Here is a 22,010-nt window from a genome sequence, read left to right as displayed (position 1 = left end):
CATTTATTTGTTGGATATCTTACTTATATAATTATGGCAATACTATGCTTTAGAATGCAGTCACATGAAAGGAATATATTACATTTGTTGTCATCATTGATAAGAATAGAAGTCAGGTTTTAATGGTAGGTATTACTTACCAAATGACACAGTACCTTTTTGAACATAGCCATGCCATTTTCCCATGGGACTTACAAAGAGATGTCCTCATAAGGGGCAGTGGCAAAGTAACTATGTAGCCTTAGGTTGATTTAGCCTGTGTTTCAAACCCTAAAGCAGAATTATGAAAATCTAAGCTGTAGCATCATGCCTGACTAGAAACCTGTGGGGTCTCTTCCAGTTCCTCAACTTTAACCTAAATCTGCCTGTCTAGTGGCTTTCTTGGAAAGTATAAGATCAAAGAAAACAAAATGTTAAAAGTCAAGGGAGCAACAAGGCCAGGCGTCAACCTGTGTGAAAATGTGCCCCTTCTTACTTTTGCCATTTGACTGAAAGAGATAGAGAGGATAAAGTTATGTGAATGATCTTTTAATCCTCAGTGACTTAGCTACTGTCAAAGATGGACCAAAAAACTTCCTCTAATGTGGCCAGTGATATGAGTAAATTCTTTGTCCCTGGGATAGATTAAAAAAAAGAGGTAAGAGATTCCTTAAAGAACTAAAAGTACCTCTACCATTTGATCCAGCAATCTCACTACTAGGTGTCTACCCCGAGGGTAAGAAGTCATTATATGAAAAAGATATTTGCACATGCATATACAGCAGCATAATTTGCAATTGCAAAAATATGGAACCACCCCAAATGCCCATCAATCAACAAGTAGACAAAGAAAATGTGGTGTTTATATACCGTGGAATACTACTCAGTCATAAAAAGGAATGAAAGAATGGCATTTGTAGCAAGCTGGATGGAATTGGAGACTATTATTCTAAGTGAAGTAACTCAGGAATGGAAAACTGAACATTGTATGTTCTCACTCATAAGTGGGAGCTAAGCTGTGAGGATACAAAGGCATAAGAATGATACAGTGACTTTGGGGACTCAAGGAAAAGGGTGGGAGCAGGGTGAGAAATAAAGGATTACACATTGGGTACAGTGTACACTGCTTAGGTGATGGGTGCACCAAAATCTCAGAAATCACCACTAAAGAACTTATTCTTGTAGCCAAACACCACCTGCTCCCTGAAAACATATTGAAATAGAAAATAATTTTTTTTAAAAAAAGAGGTAAGAGAAGAGTGTGCGAACTTCCCTTTACATGGAATGATACTCTTTACCTGCCATCAAAGAGATTATGGGCAATAGTTAGAAATAATTCTTACAACAGTGATTGTGTAAATTTTAGTTGTATTTTTTTTTTTTACCTAGAATTATATTCGTTACCAGACTCCAAGATAATGTTTCTATGACTTTCTGCTTATCTCAAGTGCCTACATTTCTATATTCTAATTATTGGGTTTTATGTCTCCCATGCTGTATAAATCCATTAGAAGTAAGGATATTATGTTTTATTAGATATAGTTTATATTTTCATTACATTAATTAAAATAATGTCTATTAGTATTGTTATTATTTGTTTTTCCCAGAGATTGTCAGTTTATATTTCCAACAACTACTGATAAATTTTTTGAATGTCCAGCTTAGTAGTGGTTTACTATAAGGCTAAAAATATGTTCCTGGTTTTGTCAGCTTAAAGACTTTCATTGGTTTTTGAATAACTCATTTTCACTTAAAAAATTGCATTTTGAGAATTTTCATGGTAAAACAAATTTTTTTTGTTTTTCACTTTTTTTGTTCACATATGGAGGAAGAAACAAGGAGATAGAACCAAAATAATGGTAAAAATTATAAAAATAGCTAAAATTTAGTATTGCAACAGGTATAATTCTAAACACTTTAAAAGTATTATCATTTATTCCTTACCTCAGATTTATGAGGAAGGCACTTGGCCTGGGTTTCTGTGTTTGTCCCTCCAGACTCACTCTGTATTCTCTAGTGTCCTTTGGGCGGTAGACTGCATCAGTGGACTCTGTGGCCTTTTTGCTTCTGTTGGTGTTGGTCTTTCTGGAGCAGTTGCAGAAGATAAGAGGGAAGGAAAGAGAGAATAAGATGGGGACATATTTATTCTCCTAGCTCCTGCCCTATAAGGTTATTCCAGAGTGACCACATTCTTCAGCATCTCATCTTATCTTTTGTCATCCCTTTCCACAGAGCCATCTCTAAATTTAGGCATCTGTTTCTCCCCCTTGCCTCTTTAGGGATAGAGGAGTCTTCTGTTATTATTCACCCTGGGTTTTTGTACACTATATGCACCTTTGTAAATAGTTCCATAATTAAATCCTCTTAAAATTACTCAGTTTCTACCAGGCATGGTGGCTTACTCCAGTAATCCCAGCACTTCAGGAGGCTGAGGCAGGCAGATCACTTGAGGTCAGGAGTTCAAGATTAGCCCGGCCACATGGTGAAACCCCATCTTTACTAAAATTACACAAATTAGCCGGGCCTGGTGGCAGGCACTTGTAATTCCAGCTACTCAGGAGGCTGAGGTGGGAGAATCACATGAACCCAGGAGTCGGGGATTGCAGTGAGCTGCGCCACTGCCTTTCAGGCTGGGCTACAGAGTGAAGACTCTGTCTCAAAAAAAAAAAAAAAAAAAAAGCTCAGTTTGATGTGCCATCTGTTTTTTTCTAGTACCTGACCAATATTGTATCCATTTTATAGAGGAGGAAACAGAGGAAGAGAAGTTAACTATTTTGCGTTTAAGGTCACTCAGCTAGTAGCTAAGCTAGGATTCTAACCCAGACAGACTTGGTTCGGAGCCCATATTTTTTTATTACTACTTTATAGCTGGAAAATGATAACTCGGAAACACTACTCTTGCCCAATAAATAACTGGACCCAAAGAGTTAAGTAACAGTTAATCATTATAAAAGTCGGTATAGTAATAGCTACCACTTTGTGCTATCATCTTCCTAAGATTCTTTAAATCTCTCATTTTTTGAATAAATATAGAAACCTGCTTTTGTTTTGTACGCCGTTGTTTTTTCTCTTTTGTACCTTAAGTTCACCCATTATGATAATGCCATTTTAGGCTAAAACTGTTAATGTGTTATATTCAGGATGAAGTTCAGCAGAAGAATGTTTTAAGTAATACGGAAAAATGAAATAATTTTAAAGTACTTATGTTTATATTAATATACTCTATTGAAGGATGGGATATGCAGGTAGTCATATTCTCTTTAAGATAAAGTACTTCACGTAGAATACTCCAATCAATCTAAAATATAAAAATAGAATATCAATAACAATTGAATTGGATACACATGGTGTATAAGACAATATAATTTTGAAAAAAAATACTATTAAGAGATTCTGGGGAAGGCCTAGGAAGTCCTAAAGGAGGAAAGAGGAAAAAGTATAAAATAGCAATAGAATGTAGGCATATTAAATCTTCCTTTTTAAGGATAGGCTGTGATTATACTGCTACAGTGGCTATTTTTTTTTTTTACTTAAAGAGTGCTTACTATGTATTTACTCTGTTCATTTCAGAATTTTAATTAATCTTTAACACTTTAATAACATTTTAATTACTTTATACCTTTAATTAATATTTGACCCCATGAGGTAGGTACAATATTCATGATCTGTATTTTAAAAAATGAGGAAAGTAAGGCATAGAGAGAAGAATGATGGTTAATAAGTGGTAGAACTAAGATTGAAAACCTGGCAGTCGAGGTCTAGATTCTGTGTTGTGTTCTTAACTACTTTTTATACTGCCTAAGTAATAAAATGATGACTACTAGCAAGTGCAGGTACTCTATAACTGAGACATATGATCTAAAATTAAATATATGTGTCACAATTTGTAGGAACTAGAAAGTTTGTAGTAAAGAACTGTGTGGAAGTAATGAATGAAATTTTTGCTTGGCCAAAGCAAAAATAAAAATGTAGAAGATTTAGAAATGTTTAATTACCTGTATTAGTTTCCTAGTATTATCATAACAAAGGGTGACAAACTAGGTGGGTTACAACAAAAGAAATTTATTACCATATAGTTCTGGAGGCTGGAAGTCTGAATTCAGACTATTGGTATGACCATGCTCTGTTTGAAACTTGTAGAGGAGAATCATTTCTTGCTTCTTCTAGCTGGTGTTTGCCAAGTGTCATTGACATTCCTTATCTTGTAAATATGTCACCACTTTCTGCCTTGCTTATGACAAGTGGCTATCTACTTCTTGTGGGTATGTCTTCACATGGTGGTCTCCTCTTTATAGAAAGAAAGCAGTCAGATTAAGGGCCCACCCTACTCATGTATGACCTTAGCTTAAACTAATAATTACATCTGAAAAATCCTATTTCCAAATAAGGTCACATTCTGAGATATTGGAGGTTAGGGCTTTAGCATTATCATTTTGGGGGAGACAGTCAACCCATAACATTGCCTCATAAGATTATAATTATGTAGAATTTATATTATGGAGTTTTATATATATTATAGAATTTTATATTTTTGTCTTTGAAGAAAAGGAAATTTAGAAGACTTTCTAATTCTAGTCAAGTAAGATTTTTTTAGAGATGTTTAGTTAATTTTCTTCACTTAAGATATGTCGAAGAGTGAAGTTAATTTCTCATAGGGCTTTGGGAAGCTTGTAAATATTTGTAAAATATTGTGAAAACTTTTTTAAAAAACTTCTCTTTTTTAATCATGATAGTCACATAATTAATTGGCATCTTGAACTGGTATGCCTGTATACCTGAAAATAGACATTAATTACAAGTAATAGCAGACATGCAAGAAATTAAAATAATTTTAGGAATATCAAAGTAGTTTGAAAAGGTTGAATATTGCCTGTGCTTCGGGAATTGCTCTCACATATGACATCCTTTAACAATTCACAAACATAACCTCTCTTTTCTGTCTCTCTGTGCATGTATAGAATATATATATATATTTTTTTTTAACTTAAAGGCACTAATATCTATCACATACACTATATGTTATATATAAAACAGGTTTTAAATCTTTTATAGAATATATAAATTGTAATTTTTTCCTAAATTGTGATTTTAACTTTAATGCTTTTAGACTTAAATTTTAATATAAATATATCCAACTTATGTGATATGTAACTTATATTAAAGGTAAGCTTATATATTATAAAACTATAAATATAAATACCATGCAAATGTGTAAATAACACATAAATCATACATACTATGTTCATATTATTACATATAATTTAGCTTTGATGCTTTTAAACCTATTTTAAATAACAATTTAGTAAGGAATTGTTTTTTAAAATGTACTTTTTAATAGATTATGCTGTAATTATACCTCAGTCTTATATTCTTAGAACAAAATTTTATGGTTAGTATCTGAAAAATTAAACTTTATAACAGGACTTAGTGTTCGCGAAGGTTTTAGGAAACAAATATTTTATATAGAAGAAATTCCTATATTTTTAACATCACAAGAAATGGGTAAATTACTGGATAAGAGTTTTGTTTTTTTTTCCTAGATTTCAGATGTGGGAGCATTATTTCCATAATTAGAATTAAAAATTGATCCTGATATTTTAATTTTGTTTTTTTATTCTGTGTTTGATTTTAAACATTCTTAAGTCCTTGGTCCCAGGAAGTAGAGATGATTAAACATAATTTATAGACACTAAATGGCAATCATCATATATATCGAATTGAAAGAAAAATACAGTATATACTGGTTTAAAAATAAATGTTTTCTTTAAAGGATATATCGTAGATATGTTGCGTGAAGTAAATACAAGTGCTGGTATTTCTGTGCCTGTATGGTTTTTCCTCCTCAATCTTTCTGTGCCCTACCTATGTGTTACTAGAGAACATTTCTACAAATTTTCAATCACAAAAAAACAAAAATACAATAAAGCCAAGGCAGGAAGGGAAGTGGACAGTTTGGAGTTGCTAATTCATTTATGCTGATGGTTTATAATGACATACAAATCATATTGTATAATATATTCTACCAAAAAAGATGACTCTAGGTGATGATTAAGCTTTTTATAAATCATTAGCCCTAACAATCCTTTGCTTTTTTACATTTGAATATTTGGGGCAGTAATGAGGCTAGATATAGATGTTTACATTTCTGTATTTTTAAGGACCTTCTCTGGTGGCTAAAACAAAATTATACAGAGAAGCATCAGCAAGCCCTCAAATGAGCTACAAAACCAATACAGTTATCACAGTTTAAAAATAGCAGTCAAAACCATCTACATAGGGATACTAGTACTTTGAACAGTGTCCATTTATGTAAGTTACAGCAAGGTCTGGTAATTCCTCTGAACAACTTTGATCTTTTTTTAAAGTAATCTCCTTTTTTGTGCTTTGCTTTGAGCATTTGCTAATCTCATATTCTTTTTAAATGGATTACATTGACAAATTGGTATTGCTATAGATACTGAGTTCAGACTTTGATGTAACCTCAGAGATCATATATTGTTCAAAAAGGCCCATCTTCATTTAAGGAAAGCATTTGACAATGTTCATATATAGAGAGTGTATATATATGAATATATGTATGAATATATGTAGGTATGTATATATATGTATGTGTATATGTATACATACACATATTTATATCTGTGTGTGACTAATGTAGTTACATTCTATATAATAATATTATTAACCCAATTTTGGGGGAATTGAGGAATCAAAGGTTGTTGATAGCTTTTTGTCAATTTGCAGGGGACGCTCTTATAGCTCTGCATCAGCTTTTTTTTTCTTAGCACATTTTTGAATTGTTTAGTAGAAGATTTGAAAAGGAAGCAATATAGTATTGCAGTTAAGCTCCCTGGTTTGTGTTGATAACATAGTTTTGCATCTTAGCTCCTTACTCATTTGGCAAGTTATCAAACTTGGCAAAACTTAAGTTTCCTTAAAAATTAAGGTCATAGTATACTTCATATGCGTGATTGAAAAATTAAATGAAATAGTCCGTATAACACTTAGAAATAACAAGTATTCATAAATATCATTGAGATTATTATTAATATCACTTATTTATCTGTGTTAACTGAATTTATATATGGTATAAAACTTAGATATAATAACTGCCAAAAACAACAAGAAGAATACATAGTTATTAATTTGTATTTTAAAATGAAAAGATTGAGGAAAATTTTGTTAATAGATATTAATGATTGAACAGTGTCATGAAAGTTAAAATCTTATTCCATTTCAGGTTTTTAAAACAGTGGAATTGTAGTATATCAAATGTAGTTGTTTTGCAGTATTTTGCACTTGTCTGTCCTTTCGTGAACAAACACTCGTTGAATATCTCCCCCAGTGCTTGGGGTTTAGCCCTACATTTTAGGTGGGATATATGAAAGGAGGTGTAAAAATTCTGTCCTCATATGGATTGAAGGAATTCAATCCATGTATTAGGGGAGAAAAAGTTATGTTCAGGTTTGATAGCTCCTTTCAGATATCTCAGTTTATGATATTGAAGAGAAGGCAGTATTGTTTATTATTTCTAAATGCCATATCAGAGCTATTAGGTAGAAGTTACAAAGTGACAGATTTTAACTCAAAGCTCAGAAGAACCTTGCTTCTATGAAAACTTCTATAAGGCAGTGTGGATTTATTCATAAGGTATGAAAGCCTTTGGAAGTATTTAAAACACATCTGTCTAGCTTTCCTACAGTGTACAGAATATTAAACTTTGGGGGGAATTGTGGGGAGTAGTATTTAAAGGACCTGTGAACTTGGATGTAAAAAATTTTAAGTGAACTCTAACATTTTAAAAAATTAGAGAATATAATATAAGCAGCACACCTGTGACTTTGTCCTCAGTAGAACTTACAGATATTTTCAGATCACCTTAGAATTGTTACAGAGAACACAAAATGTTGCTCATGGCCATTATATCACAATTTGCATTCAAACTTGTAATTATCAGAGTCCAGAGTCACCACTAAGTCTTATGTTATTTAATACATTAATAAAGAAATATATATATATCGTCGGGCACGGTGACTCGTGCCTGTAATCCCAGCACTTTGGGAGGCCAAGGTGGGCCGATCATGAGGTCAGAAGATTGAGACCATCCTGGCTAACACGGTGAAACCCCGTCTCTACTAAAAATACAAAAAATTAGCTGGGCGTGGTAGCGGGTGCCTGTAGTCCCAGCTCCTTGGGAGGCTGAGGCAGGAGAATGGCGTGAACCCGGGAGATGGAGCTTGCAGTGAGCCGAGATCATGCCGCTGCACTCCAGCCTGGGTGACTATACTCTAGTTTGTTTTTTAAAAATGTTTTGATACTGTGTTGTTTCAGTTTAATTGTTCTTCCTTATAATTCTACATTTTATTTTGACCATTCCAAAACATTCTGAGAAGCTGGTTCATAGGCTTCACTGTAAGTATGGTCAGTAGTACCAAAAAAGTTAAGAAACTTGTGATCTAGTGGAATGGGATTTATCAACTGTAGCCTGAGATTTGAAAGGCTATTCCAGTGAATGGGTTCTGCTGTATACTTAGGTACTAAGGCAAGCTTTCCACCTTTTTCCTGCTCCCAGCACCTGAGGGATATTACATTACATGGTCTTACCAGAGTCAGTGGTTTAATTCAGAAGCATCTGAGTGTGTGTGCACATGTGTGTATGTGTTGGGTGTTGGTACAAGAGATGTAGTGTTCAGTGTTCTTCAGATGATTTTATTTTTTAAAATGTATAGATAGATATGTGTATCTCCCTATTAAAAATCACTTCAAATGTAAGTTTAACCTGTGTTTGTGATCTTTGTTGAATATGAAAACAGTGCCACTTTTTTCCTATAATTTGTATGTGAGAATATTTCGGGCTGACTTCCAGAATGTGATGAAATGAAACAGCACTTATTGGGGAAAGCTATTCATTTGACTTTTTAATAGTGTGCTCATTTTTATTTTGTTTTCTGCTTTTTTTTCTTTTCTTTTCTTTTTTTTTTTTTTTAAAAGAATCCTGATGTCCATCCAAAAGAAACAACTCCCTCATCTACTTTCACTGATATTCGACCTGCACGAGTTGTGTCTTCAACTTCTGAGGAGGAGGAAGCATTTACTGAGAAATTTCTTAAAATTAATTGCAAATATATTACCAGTGGCAAGGTAAAGAATGACACTTTAGAGAAGACCTTTAATCATGCTTTCGTTATTACTAACATATGATAGTTTGGCATTTACATTTTAAGTCATCAGTGTCAGCAAATGCTTGAATATTGTAAAAAGGTGCTGGTGATACTATTATTTTGGGTTAGTATGGATGTTGCTTGTAACTTAGAGTCTGATGATCTGTTGTAATTGTTAAAGGTAATGGGATATAAATAAATTCACTAAGGCACAGCTAAGTTGCTGTTGGTAGGATATTTCAGAAGTGTGAATAAAAAAGACTGCTGCCGGGTACTGTGTGGAGTGTGAACTTCTGCATAACTAGTATAGCACACAAATAGAAAGATATCTAGTATTTATTAAGTACCTTGCCAGAAACTATTTGAGGAGTCTTAATTATTTTATCAATTCAAAACAGTCCTGTGAAATAGGCAGTCATATTTCTTTTCTACAGGGAAAAACAAAACAGGAAAGGTTAATAGGTCCAAGATCTCTCTGTAATGGCCAGAATTCAAACCTAGTCATAATCTTTTTTTTTTTTTTTTTTTTTTTTGAGACGAAGTTTCGCTCTTATTGCCCAGGCTGGAGCGCAGTGGCGTGATCTCGGCTCACTGCCACCTCCGCCTCCTGGGTTCAAGCAATTCTCCTGCCTCAGCCTCCTGAGTAGCTGGGATTATAAGCACCCACCACCACATCCAGCTAATTTTTTATGTTTTTAGTAGAGACAGGGTTTCACCATGTTGGCCAAGCTGGTCTCAAACTCCTAACCTCAGATGATCCACTCGTTTCAGCCTCCCAATGTGCTGGGATTACAGATGTGAGCCATCGCGCCCAGCCCAGAATCTATTTTATCTACTTCACTTTGTTGCTTTTCTAAAGAAAAACTTCTAATCTGAAAAGAGAATATAGTAAAGTAATAGAGTTGGAAAATAAACTCCAGGTTTTGCTCAAAAAATGTCTATTACATGATAGTATCTTTAGAAGTCACACATGAGAACTGTGTCTTTATAGTCATAATTCATAAATTTATGAGTATTTGAAACACATAATGAGCATTTAGTGGTATGCATTTCGCCCTAAATATTGTTTTAAATGTTGTGTTTTCATTTTCATTTTCTTTAAAATATTTTCTCTTGATTTCTTCTTTGACCCATTTGAGAGTGTTTTATTTTTCTAGATAACTTTCTTTTACTAATTTCTAATTTGATTCTGTGTGATCAGAGAATATACTACTATTTGAAGGCTTAAATTATTAAGACCTGTTTTATGGTCTAGAATATCATATATTTTAATAAATGTGTGCACTTTAAAAGAATATGTTGTTGGATGAAATATTCCACAAATGTCAATCAAATAAAATTGAGTGATAGTGTCCTGTATTTCTGGATTTTCTGTATATCAGTTATTGATAGAAGAATTTTGAACTATCTCACTGTTATTGTGAATTTATCTGTTTTTGCCTTTCAGTTCTATCAGTTTTTTTTTTTTAATGTATTTTGAAACTGTTACTAGGCTTAAAAATGTTTAGGATTCTTGTGTTGTCTTGATTAATTGACTTGATTGTCATTATGAAAGACATTCTTTATTCTTGGTAATACTCTTTGCAATGAAATCTACTTTGATGTTTACTAATATAGTCACTTTAGCTTCCTTTTGATAAGTATTAACATGGTTTATCTTTTTCCATTCTTTTATTCATAGCCTGTGACTTTAGAAAGTGAGTTTCTTGTAGTTAGCATGTAGTTGGATCTCACTTCTTTAGATAATCTTTCCCTTTTCATTTAGCGTGATTATTTATATGGTTAGATTTAACTCTACCATCTTGCTATTAGTTTTTTGTTTATTCTGTCTTTCTGCTTTCTTTCACATTGAGTTTTTAAAAATAGTTTTATGTTATCTCCTTTGTTGACTTATTAGCTGTAACACTGTCCTATTAGTGGCTGTTTAGAGTTTATAATATATATCTTTAATATGTCACTTTCTCACTTTAAGTAGCATTATAGCGTATATGCCACTTTTCATATAGTACACACACCTTTAACAGTATACTTTTATTTCCCCCTTCAAACCTCTGTGTTCTTATTGTAACCCCTCTTATTTCTACATGTTATAAACACCACAATACATTGTTATTATTTTTGCTTTAAAAGTTAATTTAAAATAATTTTTAAAATAAGGGTAAAGTCTATTATATTTATCCACTTATTCCTTACACTTGTCAGTCCTTTTTGTAGATGCAGATTTCCATTTGTATCATTTTTCCTTTTATTTAAGGACTTCTAAATTTCTTATCGTGTAGGTCACCTAGTGATAAATTCTTTCAGTGTTTATTTGCCTTGAGAAAGTCTATATTTTTCCATCTTTTATTAAATGTTACTATCATGTTTATGTATATTTTCTTTTCTTTCTTTCTTTTTTTTTTTTTTTCCGAGACAGAGTCTCACTCTGTTGCCCAGGGTGGAGTGCAGTGGCCCGATCTCAGCTCACTGCAACATCCACCTCCCGGGTTCAAGCAGTTCTCCTGCCTCAGCCTCCTGAGTAGCTAGGACTACAGGTGCGCACCACCACGTCTGGCTAATTTTTGTATTTTTTTAGTAGAGAGGGGGGTTTCACCATGTTGGCCAGGCTGGTCTCGAACTCCTGACCTCATGATCCACCTGCCTCAGCCTCCCAAAGTGCTAGGATTACAAGCGTAAGCCACCGCGCGTAGCATGTTTATGTATATTTTCAAAATTATATGTGTGTTTATAAAAAAGGACCCCTAACTTCTAAATTTTATGCCATTTTATCTTTTTTTGGTCCATTGAATTTTTTTAAATTAATATACTTTCATTTTTAGAGCAATTTTGAGTGGACGGAAGAATTGGGCAGAAGCTAGAATTTGTATTTACACTCTCCGCCTTTCCCCGGTTTCCCTTATTAACATCTTGCTCTTGTGTGCTATATTTGTTTCAATCAATGAACCAATATTCAGGCACCAAGGAAAGCCCATAAGATTCTCTCATGTTGTACATTCTATGGGCTATAACAAATGTATAATGACATTTATCTATCATTACGGTATTACCAGATTAGTTTCATTGGGCTAAAAATCCTCTATGTACCACTTATTCATCCCTCTTTCCCTGTCTTTCCCTGAACTCCTGGTAATTAATGATCTTCTTACTGTCTCTATAGTTTTGCCTTTTTTTAGAGTGTCATATAGTTGGAATCATAGAGTATGACTGAATGAATTAATCTTGGCTTCTTTCACTTAGCAGTGTGTGTTTGAGGTTCTTCCATGTCTTTTGCAGCTTGACAGCTTAATTCTTTTTGCTGTTACTACTGAATATTCCACTGAGTGGATGTACTGTAGTTTCTCCATTCCCCTATTAAAGGACATCTTGATTACTCTTAAGTTTTGGCACTTGTAAATAAAACTACTCTGAACATTCATGTGCAGGTTTTGTGTGGTAAGTTTTCATCTCAGGTAAAATATCAAGGATCATGATTGCTGGATGGTATGGTAAGACCATTGTTAGCTTAGTAAAAAACTGATGAACTCTCCTCCAAAGGACCTGTGCTATTTTGTATCCAGTAAGCAATGGGAATCCCTGTTCCACAGCCTCACCAACATTTGATGTTTTCAGTGTTTTAGACTTCAGCCATTCTATTAGATCTGTAGTAGTAGTATCTCACTGTGTTAATTATAAATTCTCTAATGGCATATAATAGAGCATCTTCTTATATGCTTATTTTCTACCCAGATATCTTCTTCATTTTCGAAAGATATTTTCACTAGACAGAATTTTCAGTTGATGAGGTTTTATTTATTTTCAGAACTTTAAAAATTTACTCCACTGTTTTCTGGTTCGCGTTTTTCTAAAGTGAAGTCTTGCATTATTTTATGTTTGGTGTTCTGTTAAAAAATGTGTCTATCTTTGGTTGCACTTAAAATGTTCTATTTGTCACTGATTTTGAGCAATTTTATTAGGATGTGCCTTAGTATATTTTTTGTATTTGTTTTGCTGAGGATTCCTTTAGCTTTGTTCTGTAGGTTTATAGTTCATGCCAAATTTGGAAAATGGCCAGATTTCTTCAAATATTTTTTGTCTCCCATCCTCTCTTTCCTCTTCTTTGTGAACTCCAATTCTGCATACTTTAGGCTGCTTGACATTGGGTCTCACAGCTCCCTCTTACTCCATTCATTTTTTTCCTCTCTTTTCATTTTGGATAATTTTAATTGCTTATTTTTAAATTCACCAATATTTTTTCTGCCATGGCTAATCTACTCTTAATCCTATCCAGCATATTTCATCTCACACATTGTAGTTTTTCTCCCTGTAAGTTCATACTGGGTCTCTTGTATTTTCCATATCCATACTGTGTATAATCTGTATTGTTGAATATGGTTTTAATAATTGTTTTAATGTGTTTTTTTGTACCAGTTCTTCCATCTCCGTTACTTCTGTATCTGTTTGCTTTTATTGATTTTTCTCTTTAATGTGGTTCATTTTTTTCTGTTTATTTACATGCCTGGTAATTTTTGATTGGCTACCAGACATCGTGAATTTTGTGTAATTGGATACTGAATATTTTTGTATTCCTATATATATTTTGTACTTTTTATCTGTGGCACCGTTATTTCTTGATCCTATTGTGGCTTTTTTTTCTTTGATGATCACTTGGTAATGGCTTGTTCATAAGTTTTGTTAAGACGATAACAGCCTTCAGTCTGTAGCTAATTTTTCTCCTTACTAAGACAATACACTTGTAAGTATTCTGAGGCTTTGTAAATACAAGATTTTTTTGCTTTAATGTTTAGTGAGAACACAAACTATTCTTACTGTGGGGACACTGAGTGTCGTTTCTTCTGCTCTTTTTAAGTACTCTCCTCTTATCCTTCGATAGCTGCTATACATGTAGGTGGTAATCAGTACTCAGTTCAAAGCTGGAAGGGAACCCTTTGTAGACCTCTAAAGCTTTCTCACTGGACAGTGCTCATTTCTGGGTTGGTTTGTTGTTTTGCTTGTTTTTTCTCTGCCTGTGAACTGGAAACTTTCTCCACTCAGTATGCTTGGGTAATCAAAGAGCTGATCTTACATGTTTCTCCTTATTCAGGTATCGTTGCCTAGCATTCCAGTGTCTGAAAACAATTATATCACGTATTTTGTGTACGTGGTGTGTGTGTATGTGTGTGTGTGTGTTGTAGTTTTAGGCAGCATTAGTTCTTGGCTAGAAGCAGAAGTTCATTTGATATCTGAACAAAAATTTTATTTAAGAATCAAAGCAAAGGTCATTGGCAGGATTCGGAGTGATCTGCAGCCTGGTGTCTTTGGGACGTAATCCCTTGTAGGCTGGCTCTGTGTATTCTGCTGTACAGTAGGAGAGAAGCAGAAAGTGGTGCTTTCTCATGGAAGTTTTTTTTCTTTTTTCATCTTCCTACAAGTTGATTATAGTAAAGGTTATTTATGTAAAATTATGGAAACTTATGAACAATAACTATAATGGTTAAGTTATTGTGGATGTAAGACTGAAAAAATATCAGTACAAGCTTTTCTCTTTGCTAGGATGGATTCTCAATTATAATGATTTTATCTCTTAGTATTTGCAGAAATATTGTAATGTAAGTGGTAATTTTTCTTTTGCAGATAGACTTTATTTTTTTTTTACTTAATTTTCTAATAGAAATAATTTATCCTTAGAAGATTAGTCAGGTAGTTGCACATAAGGAAATGGAAGTTGTTAATACAAAAGAATAATCTGTGCTTAAAGTTTCTGAAGGTCATGTGGATTAAGTAGATACTTTAATTGAAAACGTCTTGCTCATAATAGTGTTAATATAATGCGGATAATATGTAGGAGTTATGAAATATTTTAAAAGTAATGAGATGGGAGTGCTTTAGTATGAGTTTATGATTTTCAACTTGATCAAATGAATTTGAGAATCTGCTTTTTCAAGACATTTTCATGAATTTTATGTTGAAGAAATGCTTCTCTTGGCCAACTCTTGATTTATGGAGAATGACATCTGACAGATTACCGCAGAAAGCCCCAGCTGTATGGGAACTTTGAGCGTGTAGCAGAGGGAAGGAAACCTAAAGAATATATCAGTGTGTCTTTTTAGTAATAGCACATAAGGGAGATTCCTGGAAAGTAACATTAGCAGATTGATCTGTCTAGTGGGTAGGACTTCAAACCCTTTCTAATCCAAAAAGTAGAAGCATGGTTTTGAGATGCTTTTCAAATGACTTGTGTAGTTACAGTACTAGGATTGTAGTATTAAGGTATATAGAGAATTAGAAGCATCATCAGTATACTGGGCCTTTTCTGTCATACATAGCTGGTTATCACTGACTTTGTGAAAATCTTCCTAAAAGACAAGACAAAATGTAGTGTTATGCTAGTGAACCAAATAATCGGTTAAAACTAATGCAAAGGTGAAATTTATGAAATGAAGAGTAACCTGAAGTCTTTCAGAGGATTTAGAGCTTGATTTTTTTTTATTTCTAGCTGACTGCTTGGTTTTCTTTCTCAAATAAGTTTACAGAAGATGGGAGAGAGGAAGTTATGAAAGATCAGAAACCTTTAAAGTTGTTGTTGTTTTTTTTAACATCAAATATACTGTATCCTTGATTATCTACATCTTGGATTATCCCTGACAATGTAAATGTTCTCTACAATGTACTTTACCATCTCTCATTGACTTGAGTTGGTACGTGACCCAGGAATACAAACTGATGTGTATGGATCTCATTAAAATATTAATTGAAAGAGAAATAGGCTGTAGTTTATATAAAGTTACTTCTTATTTAGGTGGTCCATGTCTTCAACTAAATGAGGTGCTATTCAGAGTTTCATATTGATTCCTTCTCCCTCACCAAACTGCACACACACACGTATACTCTTCTCTCCAATATTGTATGCATTAACTGTATATGATCTTGAACATCTGCGGTAGCTTTTTTTCACTTGTGATTGGATGACCATTTTCTGTAGATTTACTTTTTATTTGATCATTTTTAAAAGCAATATCTGCCATAACTTAATTTTTGTATTCTTAAAGTTAAACCAGGTAAATTCACAGAATTGAATATGGACTTGGGAGGAGGGTGTGATGCCAAATCAATCAGGATTTGAATTTTTACTTGGATGAGAAGCTATTTAGTTTATTTTTAAAATTATTTCTGGCTCTTCATTTTTACAGTTGCAGGATATATAGTGGACTGAAAATTTGAAAATGAAATTAAGGAACGTTGTGCCTTTGGAGTGATTATAGTTTGTGACTTGGATACAGAGGAATTATATGTAGCATAAAACATGAACTACCTGGACTTCAAATCCTAGCTGTTTAGGACTAGTTTCTGGGTGTTTCTCAGCATTAGTTTCTCCATCAGTAAAATGGAAATGGTTTTCCCCATCTCAGAGCTGTGATTGTGAAGATCAGATAAGTAATATGCATATATACATGCATGATACATATGAAGTATTCAGTAAATATTCATGTTAATGTGATCAGCTGCCTGTGGACCCTAGTTTGCTCATTTATAAAATAGGAAGGTTGAACTTTTAAGATTTGTATCACTATTTTATTTATTTATTTATTTTATTTTATTTTTTTTGAGATGGAGTCTCACTCTGTTGCCCAGGCTGGAGTGCCGTGGTGTGATTTCAGCTGACTACAACCTCTGCCTCACGGGTTCAAGCGATTTGCATGCCTAAGCCTCCCAAGTAGCTGGGATTACAGGCACATACCACCAGGCCCAGCTAGTTTGTGGTTTTTAATAGAGACGAGGTTTCACCATGTTGGCCAGGCTGGTCTGGAAGTCCTGGCCTCAAGTGATCCACCCACCTCAGCCTCCCAGAGTGCTGGGATTACAGGCGTAAGCCACCGTGCCTGCCCTGTATCACTATTTATATAAATATATTTAAAAGTTTATAGCTTTTCATGGTGAGTTTAAAGTATATGTACACTATGTACTTTAGATGTCATATAATCTACGTAATTTTACAGATGAAGAAATAAGCCCAGAGACTCCTTGCCCAAGGTCACAAATCTAGGTAGTAGCAGAGTCAAGTGGAAACACATTTTTTAAAGATATGTTTTAAAGATATTACACTCTTTTCCTTTTATAATATAATGGATTGGATTATCAACATTATTTATTGAGTCTGCACTGTATACATGACACTGTATTTGATACTTGTAGTGAGGGAATAACACAGGAAGCAGTATGCAGATTAACATAAAAGGTGGCACATGCCTTGCATAACTTTATAGTCCCTTCTTACCTTACTGAGGTTACCTTTCTGATATGAGGTAACTCAGTATTTTACTCAGTTTGCAAATTTTATTTCCTTACTTGATTGTCTTTGGGGGAATATGATATTCTACCTCTCCTAAAGAGGAGAATTTACTGGGAAAACTTGGGTTTTAGTAAAAATGCTTTCATGAGAATGCCACAGTTCCTGAGTGTACTATTTTTATATATGGCCTAACATCAGAAGAAAATTAGTAAAAATGGCTAGATAATTTTTGAAATACCAACCTTGAGGATTAAATGTTACTTTCTTTTTTCACCTTAGGGCACAGTCAGTGGTGTGCTGCTAGTTACACCAAATAATATAATGTTTGATCCACATAAAACTGACCCTTTGGTTCAAGAGAATGGCTGTGAGGAATATGGCATCATGTGTCCAATGGAAGAGGTGATGTCAGCTGCAATGTACAAAGAAATTTTGGATAGCAAAATAAAGGAATCCTTACCCATGTAAGAGTGACATTTATATTCCTTTGCAACTTTATTGTATCTAGATAGTTGATCCTTGTCTAATACCTTAACTATTTTTATTAGTTTTCTTATAGCTGCCTTTTATTTTGTCAATAATGAAACAAAAATATATGCATTATTGAGAAGATTATTCTTAATTTGCACCTGGGATAGTTAGGAATTATCTTAGGTTTGTATTTGTGTATGTGGTCAGAGAACCAGATATTTGAAAAGCAACCTATAGTGCCCATTTAATTCAGCGTTTACCAGCCCTTTTTATTCAGACACAGCTTTCAGTATTCTAAATTACCCCTGTGAATAATCACTGTCGGGGTAGTTTTCAAATTTCCCTTGGAAGTGACTGAAGAGGTGTGATTTGGGAGAGGCCACATGAGCAAAGACCTGACATTGCTGTGGGCAAGACAGCTTTTTTTTTTTTTAATTGATTTATATGTTTGCAATCTTCTCTCCCAGTGTAAAATATAGTGTAAAGTACAGGGAAGAAAACCCACAACTTGCTCAAATATAAAGAGTTAACTTTGGAATATACTGATCAGAGGATTTGTGTGATATGTTAAGATAGCTGTGAGACTACAGTGTGGACACAGCTTTTGAAAGTAATATGCTTGTCCAAAGTAATGGGCAGAAAGAAAAATAGGAATGGGAAATAAAAGGAGAAAAAGATAAAAGGTATACAAAGAAAGGAAGGAGAAGTAGCAAGGAAGGAAGTTGACATGTACTAGGAAATAACCTCCTCATTCCTTCATACATGACTACCAACATTTTAAAATTGTCTTCACTTTAACTGATACTGATATTTATATACCTGTGTTAACCCGCAGGAATGATAACTGTTTTAAAATTAACCCTTGTGGGGCAGAGCAACTTACAAAGGAAAAAAGGAACAAATTATTTTTGTTTCTGAGGAAGACTAAATGAATTGGTAGAATATCTATGACAGAATAAAATCATTTGCTCAAAAAGTCTCCACTTTACCTCCCACCCAACAGATACTATTTTGACATGGTAGACTAATATTTAGAGTTGCAGATAATTCCTAGAAGGTGTTAGTATCCTCTGTATTAGTTATATTTGTAGATCATCATCCAAGGCCAGTTTCAGCAAATAAGGATTATTGTGGGAGTGGATAATGGGATGAGACAAAGGTAAAAGAGTGAAGGATTAGATTCAGAGAAGAGGAAGGAGATACATATATAGATATACATATATGTGTGTGTGTGTATATATATATATAGAGAGAGAGAGAGAGAGAGTCATTGGTGAGATTATTTTTCTGTTGACCTCGTTTTCTTTCTTTTTCTTTTTCTTTCTTTTTTTTTTTTTTGAGATGGAGTCTCGCTGTATCACCCAGTCTGGAATGCAGTAGCACCATCTGCAACATCCTCCTCCTGGGTTCAGGCAGTTCTCCTGCCTTAGTCTTCCGAGTAGCTGAGAATATAGACACCTGCCACCACATCTGGCTAATTTTTGTATTTTTAGTAGAGACAGGGTTTCATCATGTTGGCCAGGTTGGTCTCGAACTCCTGACCTCAAGTGATACGCTGGCCTAGGCCTGCCAAAGTGCTGGGATTATAGGTGTGAGCCACAGTGCCTGGCTTTGTCCTTTTCCATTTGCAATATGGTACTTTGGGGTTCTCTTATTCCGAACAATCTGTCACTATTCTACAAGGATGCTGTATAGCTCTTCCCTTTCAAATCACTGTTTTATCATTCATCGTCACCTGGAAAGTGTCACCTGGATTTAAATGTTTAAAGATATTTCTTCAAAAAGAAATATCTTTAAATTCTGCCTTATGGATTGATTAAAAACAATATTTGGCACAAAATTAGATAAATAAAACAAATGTATGGCAAAAATGAGGTATAAGATTTGATTGCTTTTCTTCTGTCTTATACTCCTTGGGAGGTTGATTTCAAAGGTATTACGGTATTACATTCAACAGTAGCAACATCATTGGCATAAATGTTTATAGCCTTTCAGCATATTAAATCTGAAGAGTATAGCACTTTTCTAAATATATATCCTGTCATGTTTGTTATACTTATCTCTTACCTAAGGGTCTTCTAATTTTTTTAATGTGCAGATAAAATTTCTCAAAACTTTAGCCCGTTCCAACACCCTATAGGTGCAGTTTGAGTGCATCACCAGTAGATGACACTATTGTATATTTAATAACAAACTAGATTTTTGTGTTTTTTAAAATGAATCAGATACAAAGGCAGCAGAGATATTGACTTCAACTAATTAATACTTAAAAAATGTATCCATCCTAGTTGTAGAAGTTATGCATACTTGTTACAAAAAAATTGGAAAATACCAAAAAACGGAACAAGAGAAAAAGAGTTACCCAGCTTCACCATTCAGAGATAGCCAATTATTTTTGTGTTGACTTACTTTCCAATCTTACCTATTCAGCATATTTTACATGGTTCTCAAACGATATATAGATATAGATATAGATATAGATATAGATATAGATATAAATGTTAATACTTTTTTCGTTAAGAGCGCATATAATTTTCATTTATCACAAACTTCTTGTAACCATCATTTTAAATTACCAACTTACATTGCGTGGTATAGAGGTTTACACTCCCTCTTTCCAGAACTTAACTTTTGAACATTAGTGTTTACACATACAAATGTTATTAAATCTGAAAGTTTAGACCCAGTTATGAACTATTCATTTTTCTAATATATAAACTTTTTACCTGAACAAGTTCTCTTAGAGGTGTTAAAGAGTATACTTGTTAGCGTGAAGATTTTCTCTAAATACTTTTGTTTGAGTTCTATTCAGATTGGTTTTAAGCCTTACATTTGAGCCATATATTTTAGTTTAAGCTCCATTTGAATGTAAATAAGCACTCTGTGTGTGTGTGTGTGTGTGTGTGGAAATCAGTTTATTTTACTTTATTGGGAGATTTAAAATTTTAATTAAACATTTCTCTAAGTTTATTTTCCATATTCCATCAGTGAATAAATTTTAATTTAGAATTATAGCTTTACCCAGGACTTATGTCATCAAATTCCCTTCAAGTAGATTACTTGCAAGGAAATCTTACTTTGATATTTCCCAAATATTAAGCAATTGATGTAAAAGTTTGGCTTCATTACTTGATTTATAGAATTACTTGGTCTGTAAACTTAATTATTTGGTCATATTGAATAAATCAGATTTTTTATATTCTCTGGAGATACGTGCAACCCTTTGTTAAAAAGCCTTTTTAGTGATATTAATTCAGTGTTCAGTGTGTGGAAAATAAAATACCACAGTTTTAAAAGTCTAATTATTTTTAATTTTGTTTAATGACAGAGAAATAGATCAGCTATCAGGAAGGGACTTCTGCCATTCAAAGAAAATGACAGGAAGTAACACTGAGGAAATAGACTCAAGAATCCGAGATGCAGGTAATGATAGTGCCAGCACTGCTCCTAGGAGCACTGAGGAGTCTCTTTCTGAAGATGTGTTCACAGAATCAGAACTTTCCCCTATACGAGAGGAGCTTGTATCTTCAGATGAACTGCAACAAGATAAATCTTCTGGTGCGTCATCAGAATCTGTGCAAACTGTCCATCAGACTGAAGTAGAAAGTCTGACAGTCAAATCAGAATCTACTGGTACTCCTGGTCACTCAAGATCTGATACTGAACATTCTACAAATGAAGTTGGGACTTTATGTCATAAAACTGATTTAAATAATCTTGAAATGGCCATTAAGGAAGGAGATCAGGTTGCAGATAACTTTCAAGGAATATCAGGCCCTAAAGAAGACAGTACAAATATAAAAGGTAATTCTGACCAGGATTTTTTTCTTCGTGAGAATTCTCTACACCAAGAAGAGAGTAAAAAAGAAAATATGCCTTGTGGGGAAACAGCAGAATTTAAACAAAAGCAAACTGTTAAAGGGAAACAAGGAAAGGAGCAAAATCGGGACTCAGAGACAGAGGTAGAAGAGCTACGCAAACTTTGGAAAACCCATACTATGCAACAAACTAAACAGCAAAGGGAAAATATTCAACAAGTGTCACAAAAAGAAGCTAAGCATAAAATTACATCTGCTGATGGACACATAGAAAGTAAGTGTTATAGAGTAAATAAAGTTAGTTCATCCGATTCT

At 33.7% G+C, this 22,010-nt stretch overlaps 1 protein-coding gene across 3 annotated transcripts in view; it reads left to right on the top strand.

Annotated features, from left to right (window-relative positions):
• The window catches only part of OXR1 (oxidation resistance 1), a 397,473-nt gene that overhangs the window by 329,016 nt on the left and 46,447 nt on the right, over window positions 1-22,010 (top strand). For all 3 annotated transcript variants that reach the window (XM_011994177.1, XM_011994176.1, XM_011994175.1), the window contains exons 6-8: window positions 8,971-9,120; window positions 17,686-17,870; window positions 21,206-21,969. In XM_011994177.1, coding sequence (XP_011849567.1) covers window positions 8,971-9,120; window positions 17,686-17,870; window positions 21,206-21,969 — 1,099 coding nt within the window. The remainder of the gene's footprint in view (window positions 1-8,970; window positions 9,121-17,685; window positions 17,871-21,205; window positions 21,970-22,010) is intronic.

The sequence above is a fragment of the Mandrillus leucophaeus genome, unplaced genomic scaffold, assembly GCF_000951045.1.
Source record: "Mandrillus leucophaeus isolate KB7577 unplaced genomic scaffold, Mleu.le_1.0 Scaffold444, whole genome shotgun sequence".
NCBI classification, from domain to species: domain Eukaryota; kingdom Metazoa; phylum Chordata; class Mammalia; order Primates; family Cercopithecidae; genus Mandrillus; species Mandrillus leucophaeus.
This window is presented reverse-complemented; position numbering and strand designations above follow the sequence as displayed.